Source organism: Lepidothrix coronata, unplaced genomic scaffold (genome assembly GCF_001604755.1).
Source record: "Lepidothrix coronata isolate B3197 unplaced genomic scaffold, Lepidothrix_coronata-1.0 Scaffold8, whole genome shotgun sequence".
Lineage (NCBI taxonomy): Eukaryota > Metazoa > Chordata > Aves > Passeriformes > Pipridae > Lepidothrix > Lepidothrix coronata.
This window is the reverse complement of record NW_016690188.1, coordinates 11,078,962-11,100,665: the sequence shown is the minus strand read 5'-3', so window position 1 is coordinate 11,100,665 and position 21,704 is coordinate 11,078,962. Positions and strand designations below refer to the sequence as shown.

General features: G+C 38.2%; 1 protein-coding gene across 1 annotated transcript in view; it reads right to left on the bottom strand.

The window, feature by feature from the left end:
• FRMPD2 (FERM and PDZ domain containing 2) overlaps window positions 1–21,300 on the bottom strand; it is a 59,519-nt gene extending 38,219 nt beyond the window's left edge. The window contains exons 1-14 of the mRNA XM_017803836.1: window positions 21,208–21,300; window positions 20,225–20,351; window positions 18,359–18,490; window positions 15,406–15,490; window positions 11,950–12,100; window positions 10,269–10,340; window positions 9,429–9,603; window positions 8,596–8,746; window positions 8,361–8,499; window positions 7,305–7,457; window positions 5,011–5,196; window positions 3,976–4,132; window positions 1,291–1,501; window positions 303–406 (exon numbers count right to left, since the gene is read on the bottom strand). Coding sequence (XP_017659325.1) covers window positions 303–406; window positions 1,291–1,501; window positions 3,976–4,132; window positions 5,011–5,196; window positions 7,305–7,457; window positions 8,361–8,499; window positions 8,596–8,746; window positions 9,429–9,603; window positions 10,269–10,340; window positions 11,950–12,100; window positions 15,406–15,490; window positions 18,359–18,490; window positions 20,225–20,351; window positions 21,208–21,240 — 1,876 coding nt within the window. The 5' untranslated portion in view covers window positions 21,241–21,300. The remainder of the gene's footprint in view (window positions 1–302; window positions 407–1,290; window positions 1,502–3,975; window positions 4,133–5,010; window positions 5,197–7,304; window positions 7,458–8,360; window positions 8,500–8,595; window positions 8,747–9,428; window positions 9,604–10,268; window positions 10,341–11,949; window positions 12,101–15,405; window positions 15,491–18,358; window positions 18,491–20,224; window positions 20,352–21,207) is intronic.
• Window positions 21,301–21,704: the final 404 nt, after the last annotated feature.

The window sequence follows — 21,704 nt, the reverse complement described above, 5'->3', positions numbered from 1 at the left end:
CCTCTGAGCAGAGGGACACTGCCCTGTGCAAGAGTCTCTGGGTGTACTGAACTACGTCTCTGTAGAGCAATAGGCACTATTATAGAATAATTTTATCATGAAGTCCCTTATCACTGATCCAGACAGAAAGCAGGAGTTAAAGGGAAGAAAACAGCTTGTCTTGCTAAACTCTGGGTTAATTCCCAGAACTAGAAGTACAATAGGCTATTCTTTAATCTGTAAGTAGAATATATCTTGGTATCCTGATATTGAAACAGCAAATATGGAAGGATAATGTCTCCCTTTATGATTATTATACTTACCACTGATTGTGTTCTGAGTTGAATGGATAGAGAGGTAGTCATAGCTCCTTTGCTTTTCATTCAAATTGATGTGCATTTCTGACTGGGATAGGCCTGATAAGGACCTGCAGGAAGGTATGTTAAAATAACAAATCAGCAAGGGTATTTAGCACCCTTCATTGTCAGTTTGTCAGCGCCAAGTTGGGAAGGCACATGTTTATATCTTTTCAGCAAGCATTTCATTGTAGGGGAGAGGTAATTTATCCTTGCCAGCATTTACTTCCAAATAACAGCTGCCATTAGACCATTCATATGACTGATTTTGCCCTGTGTTTTTCTCTGAGCTGAGTGCAGGCATCAGGAAAACACAGCATAGTCTCAGCATGATTCATTTAGCCCTGCTGTTTGTTTAGACAAAACTGTGTCTAAAAATTTTCCTGGTAATTCATGTTCTTCTTGGCTCTATTCTAACTTCTAGTATTCTAAAAGGCACTAGAATTCATCAAAGGCCTTGAGACTGGGTGCAGCTATAGTAACCACCTACACAGGTGAGTGTACCAACACAAATGAGGAGAGGGAAGTTCTTGTCCTGTTCCCTATGATTTGCACCTTTAGACATGGAGGAATCAAGTTGATTCCTCCATTCCTGATCAGAAACAGCTTCCACTGTGCATTTAGTTCACATATTGCCATTTCCAAGAAGATACACAAACAGATTTTACATTTATTCTCCCTTATTTTTATACTTCCCCATAACCCAGTAAATGGTTCGTTCCTGAGTCTGGTACAAATTTAAATGTCATTCTTTTTCAAGTTCTTATCTGTTGGTCTGTTAGTTTCCTGCCTGTGTTTGCGCTACTGCTGGCACCATGGAGCCCCGGACTTTTGATGTGACCACAATAAAAACTTTTAAAAAAAAAGGTTGCCTCATAGTTTAGCACAGAGGTTTGCAATTATATAATTACGACTGAATATTCTTACACAAGTTTAGAGGAAAAAGCAAACCTACCTGCCTAGATTGCTTTTGTCTCTCATCCTGTTGTTGGTTTCCACACTGAGGTTATCACAAGATTTGCTCATCATCCCAGCAGAAAGGTTTTCCAGATTTGCTCCATAGAGCACATTCTCTGAACGAGACAGTCTCTGGATAAGAGCAAGGTGTTCACGCTGAGCTGCATATGCAGAATTTGATTTGTCTATTTCCACAAATTTACTGTCCTCTGAATAAGAAGGGAGAGAGGGAAGGAAGGAAAGACAAATCCACTGATATTGTCCCATCTTTTTAAGCTCAAAGGAACTTTCCATCTAACCTTTTGAACATACCAAAAAAAAATAAGATCCACATTACAGATATATTTTTCTTGTATCTTTGAGAATACCCAGGCCTTGGAGTGAGTAGTTTTCAATCCATTTCTTTCACAGAAGGCATATACTGTATTTAGGTTTCATTTCTGTGAATTATACTACAAATTCACTTTCCACAAAGACAGATGAAACGTACAACTCTATATAATTTAAACCTGAATATCTCTGTAAAGTGTATTTTGTAAATATTTGGTATATGAGACATATCTGTCTGTCAAAGTCTGAATTAGCCATCTTGGTAGTAATTTCTGATCCTTCACAGGCTCTCCCCTCCATTATATGTATATCTGAGAAGACAGGAGCTCTACTCACACGTACTTTCCAACATTCAGAGAGGTGCCAAAGAGCTGAGTGATTTGCACAAGTGAAGTTAATTAGGGGACTATCTTGGTGGCCAGTTTTCCACTTTCCTGTGAAATCTACTACTTGCTTAATGACACCTGGGCTCTACTATATACAAAAAGGATTTTATTTTTCTGAAACAAGACAGTGCTTAAGGAGGCATTAATTTATTTAGGTTCTCAGCTGGTGGTCTGAAGAGGGAATTTGGAGGAGAGAGGGAGAGCAGAAAATTGAAGCCAAACCCAAAAACTCTGCTTGATACAGGCCAGCATCAATATGGGCTTTAATTCTGCTTATAAATGACAGCTAACCTCCCGTGTGTTTTCCTAATAAATATTAACCTGAATACAACTTTCTGGAACACTACTCTGCAGCATTAAATCTAGGCTCCTCTTTCCTTGGTGGCTTTGATCAAAGGCATTTCTTAAGGCATCAGAAGGCTTAACTGTCCACAGTATTAGTGCAGTCTGGAGTTGCTATGGTGATTCCGAAGCAGGGGGTTGCTATCAAGTTTTGAAGTGATGGTGACTTATACATCTGAACAGTGCAACAGAAGCAGAAGTGTGCAGAAAGAGTCTCATAATCTTTTACAGCCTCACTGTGTTGGCAAAAGCAGCATTTTGTACTACTGTCTGTCATTGCCTTCACAAAGCTTTTTTTCTGGGACAGCAAGCACACACTGAACCTCAGAACCTGTGGTCACATGCTTTGTGTAAGTCTGGCTTGTTTCAGTGGTTTAGTGTACTTGTAATCAGGACTTGGGTTATAATTTTCTTAGTTCTCAATCATTTATTCTGTTATATATGGAATGTAATAATTTTTATTAGGACATATTACTACAAACAAATGTGACACAGGAAACTGTAGGATTTACTACTAGCACTCATTTGCATGCTAAAAAGCACAGTCCCACTAAATTATGTTTGAAGCTACAGGCATCAAGCAACAAAAGGTGCTTTGAACCTAAATGCTATCCTAGCATTTTTTTTTCCATGGGAACAAATTTGTGCTGGTGGAATTTCACCTTTCATTAAATGATTTTAGTGAGAAGGAGGCAATATTTCAATAGTCCTGTTATATCCCATGGTATAATTTGTTTACAGTTTTACTGCAGAAAAGAGTATGCCAACAGATAAGGCGTGACACTTGACTCTCCTATTAGGACTTACTGGGTCAAACACTCAGGGGTTGTAAATGATTATGGTTCTGTTCAAGGCAGTGAAATGATGAGCTAGTGAAAATTCCTGTTGCTTCACTGAAGTCAAGAGTGATGACAGTGGTCAGCTTAGACTGTTATTTCTTATGTGCCTCAGTTTCCCCATAATGATCCTCACCCATCTTTACAGAACATGCTGAGAATTGTGGGTGAGAAGTGCTATGTAACTGCCCTGGGTTGAGCAGAACCTTGTCTTAGAAACTATGGAAAATCTGAAGTCTTAAGGAGATATTAGTAATATCTTCCACAGACATGGCAAAATCTAAGATAAGAGCTGCTAGCAGCTATGTAGTTGAGAGGGTATGACTCATGTGCCTTTGGTTTAGTGGTTTTGTCCTGGGACTGAACCGTGGGGTTGAATCCCTGTTTTATGCAAAGATAACTGAATTCAGCTCCAGCATATCTGGGCACTACTATAGTTCTAATTTCTGTGGAATATTTTCATGTTACATTTGGGGTATAATTCTAAGCAGGTCTCCTGAAGGGAAGTGACATCATGCTTATTATTTTTTTTAAATCTGAGTTTAGCTACATAGTTGTTATTATCATCAGAGAACCCCTCTTCACCTGCTACACCTACCCATTCACATGCACATGCCAAGTTAGACTTACACTCCTCTAACTTCCAGTGTAGTAGGAGGCATTATTTTCTAACTGCAGCAGATTGAAACTAATGTGGCGGGTTCTAATTCTCAGCTTTGGTGAATGCACCTTTCCTAAAACCTAACCCTGTCCTATGGGCCCAGTAATGAAAGTGCATTTATACCTCACCTGATGAAGTTTGCCGAAGTTGCCTAGAATTCATCTGCGCATTGAATTTGTGCTGGGCAGAACAGAGGTCCAGTAGATATTTACATGTCTTCGCTGTATCAGTAATGAAGGTGTGTTTCTTGCCACTGAAGCTGCTTTCAATCATGAATTTTTTTCTCTGAAGGGAAAAAAACCAGCACAGTTCGCTTTATATATCAGTCACTACACTGAGGTACTGAAAGTTCATTTATATAGTCTGGTTTTGTCCAGTTGTATTTATGCCTGACTGCAAGCCTTTTGGGTGCAGTAAATGCCTGTTGTAAATTCAACAGTCGTTAGCAAGATGTCTATGTATCTTCTATGTGACAAGTCAAGAGCCTTTGGACATTGAATGCATTGAGAGCAGGTTGCTAGAACTGCAAAATTTGGCCCTACAGATGTTAAAATTATTAAACAAATTTAATGTGAAAATGAACATATCTTCAAGGAGCAGCAGGACCATTTGAGGAGAGCAAACAAGCTGAGAAGTATGTGATGCAGTTTGACACACCTAGACCGTACATCAGTAGATGGATATACCTCTAATGTCAAAATCCCACTTAGAAAGGATCACAATCTTGTCACCAATACTAGTTTGTTAATATACTCAGAGATAGGGATAGGAATAATGAGATCTGGAAGCAGGAGACATGATCCTATTACCTGGTGTAGGTAAGAAAACAGAAGAAAAAAGAGAGAGCAGTAAAGACAAGAGAGGAATGAATATGCAGTATGCCATAGAGAGGTTTGACATAGTCTCTCTGTAATAGTCAACACCAGATTAGTCAGTGTTATAGTAATTTAACTCCAGTTTTGGCAAAAACCCTCTAGAACTATACCTCATGAAGAACTGGGTATCTTCATATCCACATCCAGATCCAGCTTTGATTTGAAACTATTTTCAAAAATGACTTGCCTGTATGGAATGAGTCTAATTCTGGCTCTTAATGCAAAGTGTCAGGAAGAAGAGGAGTAAAGTCATGAAGTGGAGACGAGGTTCAGTTAGTTCCAACTCACATGAGCTGAAATTCTCTCTGTTTCACGCCACTGGAATCGTAAACTGGCAATTCTTGTGTGATTTTTGATCTCATAGACAATGATGCCTTTGGCACAGATTCCCAGGATTATGTCCCCTTCTGCTCCTTTCTTCTCTTGGGACACACGATAGAATAGCACTCCATATTCGGGAAGTTGCTGAGTCACCTTGTAGAGAAAAAGGACTTTTACCATGCATTACTGAAAAACATTAATTACTGAAAAGGCAGGTAGATGGGAGAGGAAATGTTTTTGAGTCTCTTTACTGAGTGTTCTTTCACTCTGTCAAGGATCCTTTGAAAACCCTTACCAAATTTGCATGCCTACTGCCTCACAGAGTCATCACCTTACTTTAGGATGTCATAGAGTTACTACATACACTAATTTTCCATGTGTAAAATTGAAATAACACTTCCCACATACTTCACTTGAAGATGTAGGGGTGTTTTGTAGCTTCCTGCACAATCATCTAAATATTACAGTGGCACTGAGGTACTCAGCGTTTCTGCCGCTGCATTTCTGAATAGAAATCCACACAGGATTAGTGCAGCTAACTACTGTGAAACCTTGTTTATTTCCATTTTCTTTTCTATTTCCATGAGCAAACCCAGAAACCACGAGGTATAGCAAATATGATTATCTTAATAAAACTACTAATATTTTGGTGCCAGGGCTACTCTGACATTATTATGGGGTTGTGGGGTTTCCTCTCTACAACATTGACGGTCAACTGGAAATCTTAACTGCAGTGACATTACAGCTCCCAGCTTGCACCAAACTCACTCAGGTATGTATGCCCATTCCTTCATGGCTATCATCTTTGAAAATAAGACATTATATGTTTCCATTGCCAACATCTTAAGTTACAGGTTTGGCTAAATTGTACCTCAAAGTGTTTCACCTAAATATAGTGGTGTCTTTGGATGGAATTTCACTGCCTTAGATATCCCTTCAGTGCCAGACTTTATAGTAACAGATCTTCAGTGTCACTTCTTTCTTCCACAGTGCTCATTTCAGGGCAAAAAGTTAAGTAGGATTAAACTGCAGGGGACTGAGGAGCCAGCTTCTGCTCCAGCCCTCCAACTGTGCCAAGAATACTCTGAGGAACTCATCCAGACTCTCTGGGTGTTGATGCTTGTCTTTCTACCTCCTGTACTTGGCCTCAAAAATGTTAAAATGTGACTATAGAATATGAGGAGGGTTTGCTGTCCTCTTTTGTGATCTGCAGATCAACATGAGTTTGTGCTAAAACTTTTTTTTCATTCTAGGAAGCTGCTGTGGAACCCCCAAATGACTTTTACACCATGAATAGAAATTTTCAGTGACCAAAATAAAACACTTTAAGAAGATCCGTTTTTCAGGAAGTATCCATAGTACAAATGTTCAGGTCCTGAAAACTGGGGCATCTATAATCACTAGCTGAATCTGGATTTTAATTTTTAATCCCTTTCATATTTGGAATTTACATGTTCTTGCCATGGGGGCTATCTTTCTCACTTTGTGTGATGTGTTGGCTCCTTCTATAGACTTATTCATTGAAACAGATACTAACAAAGCTACTTTTCTTCACCGGATTTGCCACACATGATGGGACTGTCATTTCTTCAATTCCACTGACAGTGTTAGATGGGGAACTAATATAATTAAATAGCAACTGAAATAAAATGATGCTATAAATAAAAGCATGTGGCACTGCAGCAAAATGGGTGCTAATATTTATCCCTTATTTAATCTCGGATATTATTCATTTGATGGAAAGCAGAGAAGTTTAGGGAGAAGTAGAAATTAGCAGGAAAAAATTAAATCCCACATCATCATGACACTTTTGAGCCCTAGAGATATAGTCATGTGAGGAAATACTTCAGAGAACTCCTCCCTCACTTCCAGGGTTCACAGATAATTTTAAACAAGCAATCACTACATGTTTAGAAAGTGGCTGAACAGCTGCTGTAATTTCAGAAATCCAAAAAAAGGCTTATTCCCATGTTTTATAATCATCTTGAACCCAGACATGTTAGTAACATGCCAAAAATTTGCATCAAGCCTTAGGATGCTGAAAATACACTAAAATGTGCTTTAACACTTTATATAAACTCTCAGTGAAAGTATCTACAGCAGAATGAAACTCAGAGTTTTTTGTTGACTATTTAAATTTATTCACCATATCTAAAATCCACTGTATCAGGCAAGAAGGAAATAAGAGAAAATGCTAAATAGAGAGGGGCTTTCCACCTCAAAATAAATAAATAAATAATGTTCGGGGTATGGCAAGTTACCTTTAAAAATTCTAGTTCAGCTTCATCCTCAAATAGGGAACGATTCATACGATGTAATTTAGCAAGCTCTCGCTGTACATACGCCAGGGTCATTTTCTCTATTCGACTTGCTGGAACGTAGTCTTCGACACGAAAATAGTTCTTTCCATGCATCTGTGGGGAAAAAAAACAAACAAAAAACCCAGAGAAACAAGAGCCTTTTGTTCTTACTTGACTTTTCTTATTCTTTGCATTTCATTTTCGGGGTGGCCCATATGCAGAAGCCACCATGTTTCCTAGAGGAAGGTGGAGAACAACAGGTAGAGAGTCCTGACAGCCTGTGTCTCTTGTATCTGTGCTCAGCCAGGTGCTCAAAGCACATACCACTTCTTTGTGCAGAGAGGATAAAGGTGTGTCCTACAGTATGTTCCACACTTAGAGCTGACAGCTACAGTGCATCAGTGCAACCTACACTGGGGGACCATGGCCGTGATGGATCCGACCAGATGGATCAGACCACTCAGAGTTCAATTAGTAGAGCTACACTAATTTATATAACTAATTTATACAACTTAGGATATGGAAGAGAACATAAATGGGCATTTTCTATGCACTTCAATACTAGGACAACTAGTTCAGATATACTGTCTGTGACCTTCCTGTCTTTGTGGCTTCTGGATCTGAGCCTGCACATAAAATAGCTGTGAATTCTGGAGTGTTCATTTGTTTTTCTCTTCCATGTTTACTACTCTCTAAGCCCCTCTGCACATCCATGCTGTGCCTATGTTGGAAATTTTCTACAGATTTTCTGGGGTTTCTAGGATATGTTATCAGTTATGAAGGATAAAGAATCTCTCATCATTCTGCCATATTTCCTGCCAAATTCACCTGGCTCAATACTGCTCCTTAATTGGGAGAATTTTGTAATTTTTTTAATTAAATCTGAAGGATTTAACTGAAGGACTTAAATGAAATTCTGTGCTATTCACATTTCTTCTTTAAATGCTATGTGACAAACAAAAGCTGCAAAAGTTCTTGAGAGAAACCTCAGAGAAATATTGTATTATTTATCCGCACCTCAGAAGCATAATTGCCAAGCTCTGCCTGTAAAGCCAAAGCGCCGAGTTTCAGGGCAGTCTCGTCATTGCAATATAATCGTTCTTCCAAAATGTCTTTACGAAGCTGCAGGTAAAACTGATGCCTTGTCAAGCCGTGCCTGGAATACAGAAGGGTTTAGGAACACAGGAGGAGCTTTAAAGGGTATCCCTAAAAGTTACTGTTTTTCCTGCAGCCAGCAGAACTGTGCACTTACTGGATAACATGAAAGTGGTTGACAAAGAATTTTATCCTTAGAAAGAGTGTGAAATTAATGATGGAGGTTTTCTTCTTGGGTTGGTCATTCCAGCCATCTGGGGCCACTTTGTAGAGTTTAGTCTCCTCATCCAGAAAGAAGAATTCTTTACCTGAAATGAGAATGTTGGGTTCTGTAATAAATCTGGATATACTTCAGCAGCTCAAAGTTCTGCTGTCTTCATATAGTGCATCACCAGCATTAAAATATAAAATGGATTGTGGATGTCAGTGAGATTTACGTCTCTGTGTCATGGCTTAACTTTCTGCTCTTTGATGGAGAATTAAGATAACAGTATGTAATTTAGGATTACAATTGTTAGATGCTGGATTAGTGTGGTATCTATGGAATCACATAGAATTGATGGAGCTTGCATTCCTAGGCACAAGGTATGCTTCTCAGCCATGCTTGCCACCAGAAATGGACTAGGGAGAGGTGGGTCTTGTAGATGACATAGAAGCTGTAGTCCTATCTAGGGACAAAGATAGTCAGCCTTCCTCAGTACAGTGCTTCCTGGAATTTCTGCTGGAGCTACATGGCTCAGTATTATTCCAGGTCAAGGCTGAGACACAGCCTTTTCTGAGTGGGAATATCATCTAGTAATATGCACAGTTCTAGGATAGACATGCTATAACTCAGTGCAGTAGAGTTTAAACCAATGTACCTTACTTTTGCTTAAGCTTTTTGTCTGCTTTCATCTGAGGATCTTAAAAGATCTTACTGGAATTCATTAATGAAGTGACTACAGAGGCACAGAGGGAGAAAGCTGTTGCTGTATTTAGCTGTCTCATTACCTTTCAGGTAAGCCAAGCCAAAGTAGAAATGTTCCACCAAGTTTGCATACGCCACCACGGTGTTGAAAACATCTCTTGCCTTGGTCTTGATGTCACATTGCACCTCGAGGCACTGCCCATTGAGTAGAATCACATTGAGATCCCTTTGGGACAAATAGGATTTCCCTTTTTTAGTCTAAGAACATACAACAAAGAATGAAGAATGAGTGCCAAATACAAGCAATTCAGGTTCCACAGCATTGTATTACTGAGGTCCCTTAGTCTCCTATCTCTACATAACCTCACGAAAATGGTCACAACATTATGCTGTTCCCTGTCTTCTCATAAATTAATATCACAAACATTTATAATTTTTAAAAAACCCAGAGAATCCCAACAAAACAGCTGACCGTATCCAGACTCTATAGTCACCAGGGCTATTCTAGATTTGGGGGTAATTCCAAATTCTCTTTGCCCTCATTTTTATTGCTGTATGCTGTCACCTTTTTACCTTATCTCAATGAAAGTTAAAGGATGTGGCTGCAAGCTGGAGAAGTCCCATACATTGGCATTAGATGTCACATTGCATATTTGTTGTATAATCTTTGTCTCAAAAGTCTTGGGCTAAAGTGAGCATTCTTAGCTGAGAAGGATAAATTAAGCTAATTTTAAACTAACAGAAATAACTAAATAGCAGTGAGAATTAAATCACTTCCTTTCAAGTCTCAATACCTCTGAAGGTAATATGTTTTGAGAGGAAGACATGGCGAGAAAACTGAGTTGGGACTCAGATGCAACTTACAAAGAGCCCCAACTAAAAGGTAGCTAGATTAGTCCTAAATTCTTGATGTACTTACTTACCACAATTGATCCAGGCAGCTGCAAGGTCACTGGTGGTTCACCAGACAAAATAATAAATTCTGGACCTGAAAACTTCAAGGAGGAAATTTAGAAATTTAGTAAATTGTCTCCATAATGTAATGAAAATCCCAAACACAAGTATCAATGAAACCCATTTCTGTTGATCTACGGGCTGGAGCTAATTGACTGCAGTGTCCAATAATGTGCAAATGCTGCCTGAAGACTTCTCTCTGTGTGAGGTCTCTCCTGTGTGGAGACTCTGTGGTCTAAGTGGGGGTAAGCTCATGCTGAAGCCTTTTCTTCTGTAAAGGCACTTAACCAAGATTAATTTCCTTTACAAGGCACCTATTTTCATGACACTTATGGAAACTTAATTTATTCTGAGACCTTTTCCCATTTGATTCTCAAGTTACTCTGAGGACAGTCACAGGCATGTAAACACATACATACACACCACTGTGATTTCATAAGCCTGGTTTACATAGGAACCAGACTGAAAAACAGAGCTGCTTTCTTCCCTATAATAAAGGTTGAGTGATAGTTCTTATTAGTAGACATTTAATTAATTTTTTTTTACTTCAACAAACTTTAACAGGGCAAGATGGTTTTTTTCTTGCTGAGTATCCACCTCAGGTAATTTTGCACATTGGGTTTTCACCAGATTTATCTATGCTTTTAGATACCTTATGCAGAGAGAAATAACTAAATGTCTGCAAGTGATAAGATGTGAATCCTTCCAGCCATTGTCCATGACTTAGTAACTTGACTCATTTAGATCCTTTTAAAAAAAATTTAGGGTTTATTTCATAATAATACTATTGTCCTGCCAACAGACAGTGCACTTTTATATTACATTAAAGAGGGACTAGCACTTTGTTATAACGGTTGCTGAACTCCTTCTGAGAAACTCAATTATTATCTCAACAAAAATCATATTAATAAAATTTAAAACCAAATTTATATGTAAAAGGATAATTTTCCAAACTACCTAACTGCAGCTCTTGACCAAATGTCTGCCACTGGTCAGTCCTGAGCTTCTGAACTGAGACGAGGTGAAAGAGCTCATCAGCCTAAAACCTATCCCTTCTTCCACAACAGAAAGCTCCATAGGAAAAATCATTGTGGAGTTTTCTGTGATTCAATTATTTCTGGACTTTTGTGATTCAGCTGCCAAAGAAACATTACCCTTCACATTTAACATAGTCTTACAACAAATTAGCAACTACAAATAGACAGTTAGGAAAACTATTGGTTTGGCACACTCGGTGCTAGCCTATGATTTCTGTAACAAAACTTTTAAGTCCTTGGAGCACCATTGACCAGCAAACGTTTGGATTCAGTAGCTTTGTAAATTTTGTTGCTGTTCTGAAGCTCCTCTTAAAGTGGTTGGTGAAAACAGTCCATATGGTGTTTGATGCTTGCAGAAATCACACGTAGTTAGAGAGGGTTCAATTATCAGCTTTTGCATAGTCTTTACGAACATGAGCTGTTCACTGTTGTCAGTTCTGAGATATCACAACTGGATCATGCCTGATTTGGAGTCTGTCAATTTAGAATACTCATAGAATGAGATGATTCAGCAGCTAATATGCAGGTCGCTGTTGAACAACAATTAAATGAGAGGTTTCCCTTTAGTGATATTTACATTTTGAAATCAGCCTATATGTTTTTCATCATTCACCTTTTCCTTCCTGTGGAATAAACATTTCTGTGATGAAGCAGCTGCTGTGTAGTCTTTTGTAGACACAGAGAAAGTGGAACCTAGGCTTAACAGGTTCTGTCGGTTGTTCTTCTGAGTTCCACCAGGGATTTCTTCTACAGCACTGACCGACCTTCAATGGAAATGTCACAGTGAGCAATATATATATAGCATGCAATCACAACAGCACCGACTTGAGGACAAAGAGCTTAAGGTACATTAACTAGGAATATTATGGGATATTATGAAGTCCAGGGAAATGTCAATTATGAGTTCTTAAATGTTTCTTTACAGAAAAAGAAAAATAATTTAGCAGGAATAATATTACTGATGCCCTTTGTAAATAAATCTAAACTCTGCTTTAATTTGGTAACAGTCTTTTTTTTTTCTTTTTTTTTTTTTCATTTGGTGAGCCAGATCTAGCTGGTTTAAGTTTTGTGAAGCCAACAGGCAAAGAGTTTAGCCCCATACCCTTCTTGGAATTCTACAGGATTAAGTAAATTTCTCATTTCTTATATTCTCAAGGAAAAATCTTCAGAAAACCTTATAATTCGTTGTTACATTATTCAGAATTTTCCAGGAATGGTAATTAAATTATTTGAATACTAATCCATCAGAATAAATTAATGTCTTAGGGAACTGAGGGAATTTTCAATTTAATTACTAGAAAGATGTGTGAAATCTCAGATCAGAGAGCTGTCTTTGTACTACAGTTTTAACACATAAAGTAATGGTGTTTTCCACCTGAGCAGACACATGTACCCTTAGAATAAACTTAAAATATACTATGTACTCTTGTCAATGAGGAAAGAATGATTACGTGGCTCAGAAGGAAAGGTTTTATTGAGGTGGATTTTTGTTAATTACATTTTTTAACAAATGCCAAAGTCACATGGAAGCTTTTTCATTATTTCAAAGTTTCATCCTTTTCTTTTGCATGTTGCAAACTTGCTTCAGGAGACTATTCAGGGAGTTTAAAAAAAAATTTAACAAATGTACTTGAGTAGTTGCTCATCTCTTGCGCCTAGTATCCAGTGTCAGGGAACATGGGAATGGTTCAAAGCTACATTCTGTGGGGTTCAGACATCATATTAAGAAGCATTTCTTTACTTAGAGGGTGGCCAAACGTTGGCACAGGCTTTCTAGAGAGGCGGTCATTGGCCCATTTTAAAGGCATTTGGACACACGCTTAATAACTCACTTTAACTTTTGGTCAGCCCTGACGTGGTCAGGCAGTTGGACTACGTGATTATTGCAGGTCTCTTCCAACTGAACTATTCTGTTCTGTTCTGTCATATCCTAGTTTACATTCTTCTGTTAATAAACATATCTAGGTATTTTTGTTTCTATCAATACAACCTCATAAAAATCAACATTTACCTAAGAAATATGCCTAAAAATTACCTGAAGTGACTTTTGTGAGCATAAAAATACTATTAGCTCAAAAACCAAGATTCTTTATTAAGAAGGCTTTCTTTTCCTGTGGAAAACACTTCCAGTTATTAGTCCTGTGAGGTGAGAGATGCCAGATTTGACAGCTGTGTCTTCTTTATATATAGCCCAGAGCCCTGCATATACTTACAAGCTTAACATGTAAATGTCAGTTGGACTGCCTACAGAACTGAGCATGATGAAAAGCTTTATAGCTAGTAAATCCATCACTAAGTTTTGTATTGGTTGTCCTTCTGCATGGCAAACTGGTGTTTTCCGAAGTGGTTATTTCATCTCCATTGCTGTTCAGGTACTTGCAATAGGATGGTGACCTTGGTAGAAATTCAGTTGCAGATGCTTACAACCAAAAGTGGGGTTTACAGTCCTCAAAATTCTATGGGAAATAGCTTGCTGGAGATTTGGAGAAGAGAGTTCATATTTCAGCAGAGGAGGGGAACTTATCCTTGGCATCATGATTTTAGATCAAAGATATCAAGATCATACCCAAGTTGTTAATCAGAGGCATGGCTATTGCTCCAAAATACTTGGAAAATAAATCCTCTGTTACTGATATAATTGCCAGGTATAAGATGCATATATAGATGTCTATATACACATATATATATGTGTGTGTGTAGTTAGACAGGTACACAGAGACTTCTTTTTTCACAAAAGCAGCCACTATCCTGCAACCTGATTGTTATTCGTTCTTGTTGCAGTTTTAGAGGTGTACTGGGGTGTCTCATATCACCCAGATTATCCTGGCTGATTTATCGGGAATTTCAAACTGTCTACTTGGGATACATTTAGCTGGGAATTGATCTAAATGGAGCATTTCCTGTGGGCCTGAATTTCTCATGTCATGATTAAAAGAAGAAACTCCTGCTTAACTGGGTCAAGAACTCTATTAAATGGGATGTCTGTAGGGATTACATGGTGCTTAACTATGGGATTCTGGTCTTTGTGGTGCCTAGAGGCTAACAGTGCTGACATCTCTTCTTCATTTGGAAACAGCCATGATTATAGCTGCACTGTGCTAACACCCAGTCTAGAAAACTCTTGTTTAGCAGCAGTGATGTGTCCCTGGCTTTTGAAAAGGAGTTAATATCGGCTGTACAATTCTCAGTTTTCTTTGTCAGCGTCTACAGGACTGCTGTACATGCCATGGCTGAAATGAGGCTAATCCTCATGGCAGAGCAGAGGTCTTTACTGCTTGTGTCCCTGGATTACCTATAACTCTTCAGTAAAGTAGTGGTGCAGGGCTGGATATGGCTGACACAAGTGAGAAAAATCAGTCTAAGTACCGAGATGGAAATGCAAAAAACCACTGAAAATTATGGATCATGTGGTCTGCCATAACCACTCCAGAACACGTAAGGCCTCTGCTATTGTGACAGCAAGGGAAAACCACATCCAAATTCTGAATACAGAAAAATAAGGACTCTGCCAGAATGCCTTGACAGGAAAAGTGATGACTGTTCATACCTTTTCAACAGGTTTTTCCCTTCATAGAATCATATAATCATTAAGGTCAGAAGAGACCTGCGAGATCATCAAGTCCAACCTTCCACGGTCTTTGTGGAGCTGCTTCCCAGTTGTTTCAGTGACATAGGGCTATTGCTGCTTGCCTGATTCTGATGGAGACACAGCCAGGGGCAGCTGTTCTGGGAGGCCCATGGCATCTGGCACAGTGGTAAAGGTGGAGATCTTGAACACGCTTTTTTTGTATGGATTGTTCAGGGCCCAAGTTTCAAGTTTCATTTCACTAGAGCATTTGGATTGTTCCACTTGGAACCAAATAAAGTCTAGGTGCACATTATTTGTTTATTCTACATAGTAGAATATGATGTATTATTAAGGTATTTATTCTACATAAATAGTATCTATTCTCAAAACAGCTCAGATGGCAATCCAGGCATTTTCTGCTAGTGGCATTGCCACACTAGTTGTCTGTTTCACTTGGTTATAAAACAGTTTTCATCTTGTAGAAATATGACTTGAGATTACCTGTTTATGAAGAGCTTGTAGCTACTTTGTGTCCTTGACCCACTAAGTGTGGGGTCACATGACCTGTGCATCTCTGGAACTTTCCCTAAAATAAATAAAGGAAATTTCACAATTGAAGCAGTTGTAGCAGCACTTAGCATCCGATGCTGGGACAATTAAAACAGGTAAGAAATTTATACTGCTTACTTCCTCTCTTTTAGACTGGTTACTGTCCTCACTTGGACATAAATGGCTATTTAATAAGGTTAAGTGAATACTACTAGCAGTATTCCCAGTTCCCTAGTTATTGTTACTTCCTCTTCATAATCCTTCATGTAAATGTAATTTAGAAAATAACTGCATAGGTACACTGGCTGTCATTTCCATCTGTATGGGGGTAATTTGTGAAACAGTTTCTTCTCCTCAGAAACTATGCCCAATTTTTGCATAAAATTGGGTGGGAAAAGCCATGACATTTCTCTGGATTAATCAAAGTAGGATATAAAATCACTGAAATGAAAATATTTGTAAATATTCCACCAGTTATTTGGTACATTAAATATCTTGTGAATGTTTTCACATCATAAAAATATGATGGGAGTATAGGATGGTTTGTGAGTTCTTAGCAAATGAGATTTGTTCTGTTCTTCACCTTCAGTAATCTCTGCCGCTACAGAAAGGATAGGTGTTGCATTGTTCAAATACATGAAAGTTGAAATTTAGAGGCAGAACCAGAAAGGGTATGCAAGTGGTAGCTCTATTAATGATTTTTGTAGCAGCAAAGATGTTTTAAATCATGCTTTCATGCACACAGTGTGGCTATTGGGGATGGTCCTGTGCAGGGCTAAGGGTTGGGCTCAATGATCCTTATAGGTCCCTTCCAACTCAGCATATTCTGTGATACTATGATTTAGGGAAGGAGGGAGAGGTTAAATTTTACTTCATTTAGATAATTTAATTGGTCTTATTTGAAGAATTACATATCAAACTATTACACAGGCAGAAATATAGTGTGATAAGATGAACTATGTGGAAGCAATCATTTAGGTCAGCTTTTTCTCCAGATGAAATATTCATGCACTACACCCTGAGACCTCACTTCAAATTCCAAATGAAAATGTGACATTGAATTCTGGTATACCAACCAACCAAGTACAGTTTTACAAACTAGAAAATCTACAGTCATATTCCTAAAATAAGCACAAACATGTGTTGGTTTTTTCCAAGCTGCAGATGGTAGTGACAAAATGTGAGATTTGAGATAAACTAGTTACCAAAGTTAAGATTCATTCTCATCTTCTAAAACGACATGCTTTTTAATGAGAAAACCTTGCAAAATTCTCTCCTTACACTGTGCTTTTCACATAATTGTACAAAAATACTTTGACAAGGACATAAAATTCCCCTTAGTTTTTCTGTATTAGCTGTTATGACAGTGGGACAACTTGGCTAGTTTCAGTGGCCAGATTGCCATGCTTTGATCACAGATTTAACACATTTCTGATGTTAAATTAACATGTGGCCCTCAAAGTAGTCAATCCTGTAGATTATTATTTGATTATATCTTTAAAAGTACAGTCTTGATAGAGGTCCTGATCTCCATTGATAATGGTGCTCTACTAAATGGTAGCAGTTCTTTTCAGAGAAGAATGCATTTTCTTAATATATTATCTCATGAAAGAATGTCTGTGGCAAACAAGTTCTCACATTCCGTGTTGACTCATGTATTTTTAGAGTCCTGCATTACAAAATCTTGAGTATGAACAGCTACCAGTGTTTCAGTGGAGACTGAGACATACGCAAAGTCACTGGAATGAGCCTTTGTCCAGTTTATGACCAAATCATTTTTTTTGAAAGGGCTTACAAAACAGTAAGTTTACCTTCACTGTGTGCAGTTAAGTATGTGAATGACACATATGAATCACACAGCGAGAAGCTGCAGTCTCAGGTTTTTATTACTGCTGATATTGACTGCAATTCTGGAGCTTCAGAAAAGTGTCTTTCAGGAGAAGAGCATTAACAGCAGTTGCATAACTAACCTCACTTTCCTCATTCTTGGAGCAACAGCAACTCTTTGCTCTTGGGAAGTATGAACACCTTCTCTAGGTGATCCTAGCTCAGACTCTAATTTATACATAAAGATAAACATGCACAGCAGTGCTCCTCTTTCTGCTAAATTCCCTTCTTTGCTTCATAGCATCCCCCTATGTGATTTATATGCCTTGGGAAGGAACTTGAATGATGTCTAACACAGTGTCTTCACTGAATGAATTCTCTCCTAAACAGTTTCTTTCACAAAAGGATTGAAAGTGAAGATAAAACTCCAACTCTGATATCTCCAGACAAAGTAAATCAGAAGAACAACCTGGCATTTAGTACAACAAAAACAACACGCTGAGCGGGACATATAAAATGGTTCTAGGAAAAAAATGAAAAGAAAACAAAGGGTTTTTTTGTTTTTTTCCCTCAGCTTTCAGAATCATTCCCTTTGTTTTTTAAAGGGTTTGAAGAAACATTAATTTCCACCCTTCAAGACTTAGGTATTACTTATAGATTCAACTGATTTCAGTGCTGCCATCTTGACACTGCCCATCATATGCATTTGTGGGGTAGCTCCATCATTTCTCATCTGTAGCAAGACCCCATGTGCTATAAACATACTCTCAGGCTTTGTGATCTGCTGAACAGCTTCACCTCAAAAAGGGGGCATAAAGCAAGAAAGAGGTGATGGTGCTGCATGGTAACCAGGGAATATATAGCTTTACATTAGGACACAAGTGAAAAAGAAACTAATCTAAGTATCTTTCTTCTCTACAACTTAGCAAAAATATACTTCCCAAGTTATATAACCACAAGTTGCACTGGAATACCTATCACCTGGTACACCTATACGTGGGTAGTGCCACATATACAAACAAAGGACAAAAAAGATCAATACATAATTCATAAACATAATCTTTCATAAAAATCTTACCTCTCTTGTGTCCTCGGTTAGACAGTATCAAAGATGCACTTTCAGAAATACTATTTGAGTCACTATAGTCCGCAGAGAGTTGTCTGTAATCTTCTGTTGACTGACTATAATTCATTAATCTGGACCCTTTATCTGGAAACAGAAAAGGAATATGGTGAATCACATACTTCAGTTATAAATCATTGTATTTGCATGATAATAATGTTTGGCTTAACTAATTTTTATATAGTCCACATCTGTCTGTCTGTCTGTCTTCTAACACTGACCCCAGTCCTTCCTTAAGGACTGGGGAAAGCTTGATGACTTCTATTATTTTCATAATCATATTCTGACCAAAAAGAGTTTTCATAGTTCTCCTCAACCATTCCAAATAAAACAAAGCTAATACATTAATTCTAGGCTATGTGTTTAACTGAAAGGTTAGAAAGTGCAGATAACCTGCAAAGTTTTCATTCCTTATACTATGAGGCCCAAAACCTTCTGCTATAAAGTATCCTTTCTGTGTGCTGGGTGGACAATGCCTAGACACAATCCCCTACCAGAGTCAGATGCAGAAATTCCATTAAGGGGTCATCCTAAGTCATAAGGATGTACATACTTCTCTTGCATACTGACTTTTCTTTGGTTGCATTGTCTCTTATCCTTTTACAGAATCTCTGAGGGTAATAATTTTTAATTAAAAAAAAAAAAGGAAAGAAATGGAAGGCTGCCTTGCAAAGTGTGGCTCACACATTTTCAATGTAATCAACATCCTAATTCATTGAAGTCCTTCAGCAAGTGTAAGCCAAGTGACCCAAATTCCTGGAAAACACAGAGATCACACCAGATACATAATCACTAGAATGAGTGTAGGGAAAATGGCAGGAATTTGGGGCTAGTAGAGGGAGCAGCAGAATTTCCACCAGCTTATGCAACTGTGAAACTGTAAGCTCAGTTTCTGAGTGAGTCAATATGTTTTGAGGGGTGGTTTCTCTGTATGTTTTGAAAAGAATCTCCTTTTCTTATAACCCATAATACCTCATAGAAATGTTCCACATGTATTTAAGCATGTGTTTGATTTCTAACTGATTTAATGGAACATATATGTAATTTGCTGAATAGGAATTGGACTGCTCATATGCCTAATGTTGAGCATATCCAAAACAAGCCTGCATAGCTTGGGCCAACATTTCCCTTGCTCCAGGGTAACAGATCTCTGCTGAAGTGAACAGTACAATACGGAGACGAGAAAAAAGATAGAGTTAGAGAATTACTCTGAGAGGTAATAAAATCTTGATCTTAGTCAAATGAAATGCAAAGTTGGTATATACTGCTTTATTTGTATAGTGACCAGGATTTGGCCTTGTGTCTTGAAATCAATCCAGCAATTCATGTGTGTATTTATAAAACATCTTTTGAATAGAAAAATTAAATCAAAAAGAAACCACAAATCTTTGCATGAATAATCAAGTAGGAAGGATGACTATATATTCCTTAATGGCAACAGGATAACCTCACAGAATCCAACCTTCAAAAATACATTGGAGTGTACAAAACACAAAAACAGTTTTGAAAGTAGAGGTGTTTTATATGCACAGGTTTTATGCAAAGAGCTTTGAGAGTCGAATCTGTGCAAGGTGATTCGTTATCATTGCTTTGCAGCCCTGAGAGTACTGTCCTTTGTGAAACAAGGAAAAGAAACCTCGCTGACTTGCCTCAGAGTCTTTCCATCATGAAGTAATTTATATGTAAAGCAATAACTATCCTATCCAACACTACATGTAATCACTACAGCATGAAATTAAACAATTCATCTAGCTTGGGAAAGACTCAGAAAAGGCTGGCTGTATCCTTATTAGAAAGTTCAGCTTATAAATCTTTCTTTACCTTGATGAAAATTCATCTGGGAGGACAGTGGTGAGGTGTCCGGTATTTTCTCGTGCAGCCTTTTCCTTATCACATGACTCCTGTTCAGCTGGGAGGCTGTGCTGTCTTCGGTGACCACCTGCTCTATCTAGAAGACAGTAATCTTGCGAGTCAATGTCATTTGATATGTGGACTTTAGACTCTCATACTGAAGCGATCCTTGCCCTCTCACTGTCAGAGGCTGCTGATTTGCTTTGTATAAACAACTTCATCTCAGATTAACACAAAGCTGGACTGAGTATTGTTGGCTCCATGCTCTCATGCCAGCTGAGTTTAAGAGGGGACACCCTCTGTAACAGTAGTAAATAGAGTAGTAAAGAGTGCAAGTGGAAAAGTCATCTCAGAATGTTAATGACTACTGGTTGAAAACAGAAAAAAATTGTGGTGTGTTTTCTTCCTTTGTCTTGCAGTCAAAAAAAATGTTTTTTGATATTTCAAATTTTGAAAAAGACTCAGGTGTTCACATACTAAAGACCTCATGTGGTCAGGCTTGATTGCACGGCAAATGTTCAGTTCCACTCAAGGACAATGAATTAATTTCTCAATATGATGTAAATGTGATTTCTTTGAATTTCACAAAGTCTGAAACCAGAGTGGCAATGGAGAAATCTTTTGTCTACAGTCCATTCCTTTGGCCAATATGAAGTCCCTGTAAAGGTTATGATTGCTTCAGTATTAACCAAAGAAATTAAGATACTGTAAGTGCAAAAGCTGGATTTGTATCACTTCCCAGGAGTGTACAAGTGCTGTCTGAGACAGCTTCATTGCTTCATTTGCTTGTACACATGCCCACTCAATTTTCTGCTTAGAAGTTTTGAAACAAATCTCACTTCCTTAATCCATACAAACATTAATTTCAGACAATTGTTTACCTATATTCCATGTTGCTGTCGCCTCTCTCACCAGAGAAATGGAGATGATTAGAGTATGAGAGTAGTACCTACCTCACTGACACTTCCCAGTGCAAACTGGACCATTTTCTTTACATAGACATTTGCTGGTAAGGAAGCAGATTCCTTCTGATGTGCCTCACATGCTTCCAGGATTGATTCAGGAGAAAATCTTTTATGTGGCAGATCTTCACAAAGTGTTAGAAGGAGTGTGTGTAGTTGGTCACTCAGCTGGAGGGACTGAGCCAAAATAGAAGTATTGTTAAATAACATCTGCCAGGCGATTGAAATCCTGTGTAAACTGGGACCAGGAATTTCTGTAAGCCTTTCACCCTGAGTGAGAAATGGGCACTGAATTCCTTTAGACTTTGGGAACATTCCAGACAAGCAGCCAAACAGCACTAAATGAAGCCTCTAATGGGATCCAGGATAGCCTTGGAGAGAATTGGCAGTTCTAAGAAGTCATCAGCCCAATTAGGCACTTCTTGGTGACAGACAACAGTTCAGTTTGCTCCAGAGCTTTGCTAATTAGACTATGAATCAAAGATCCT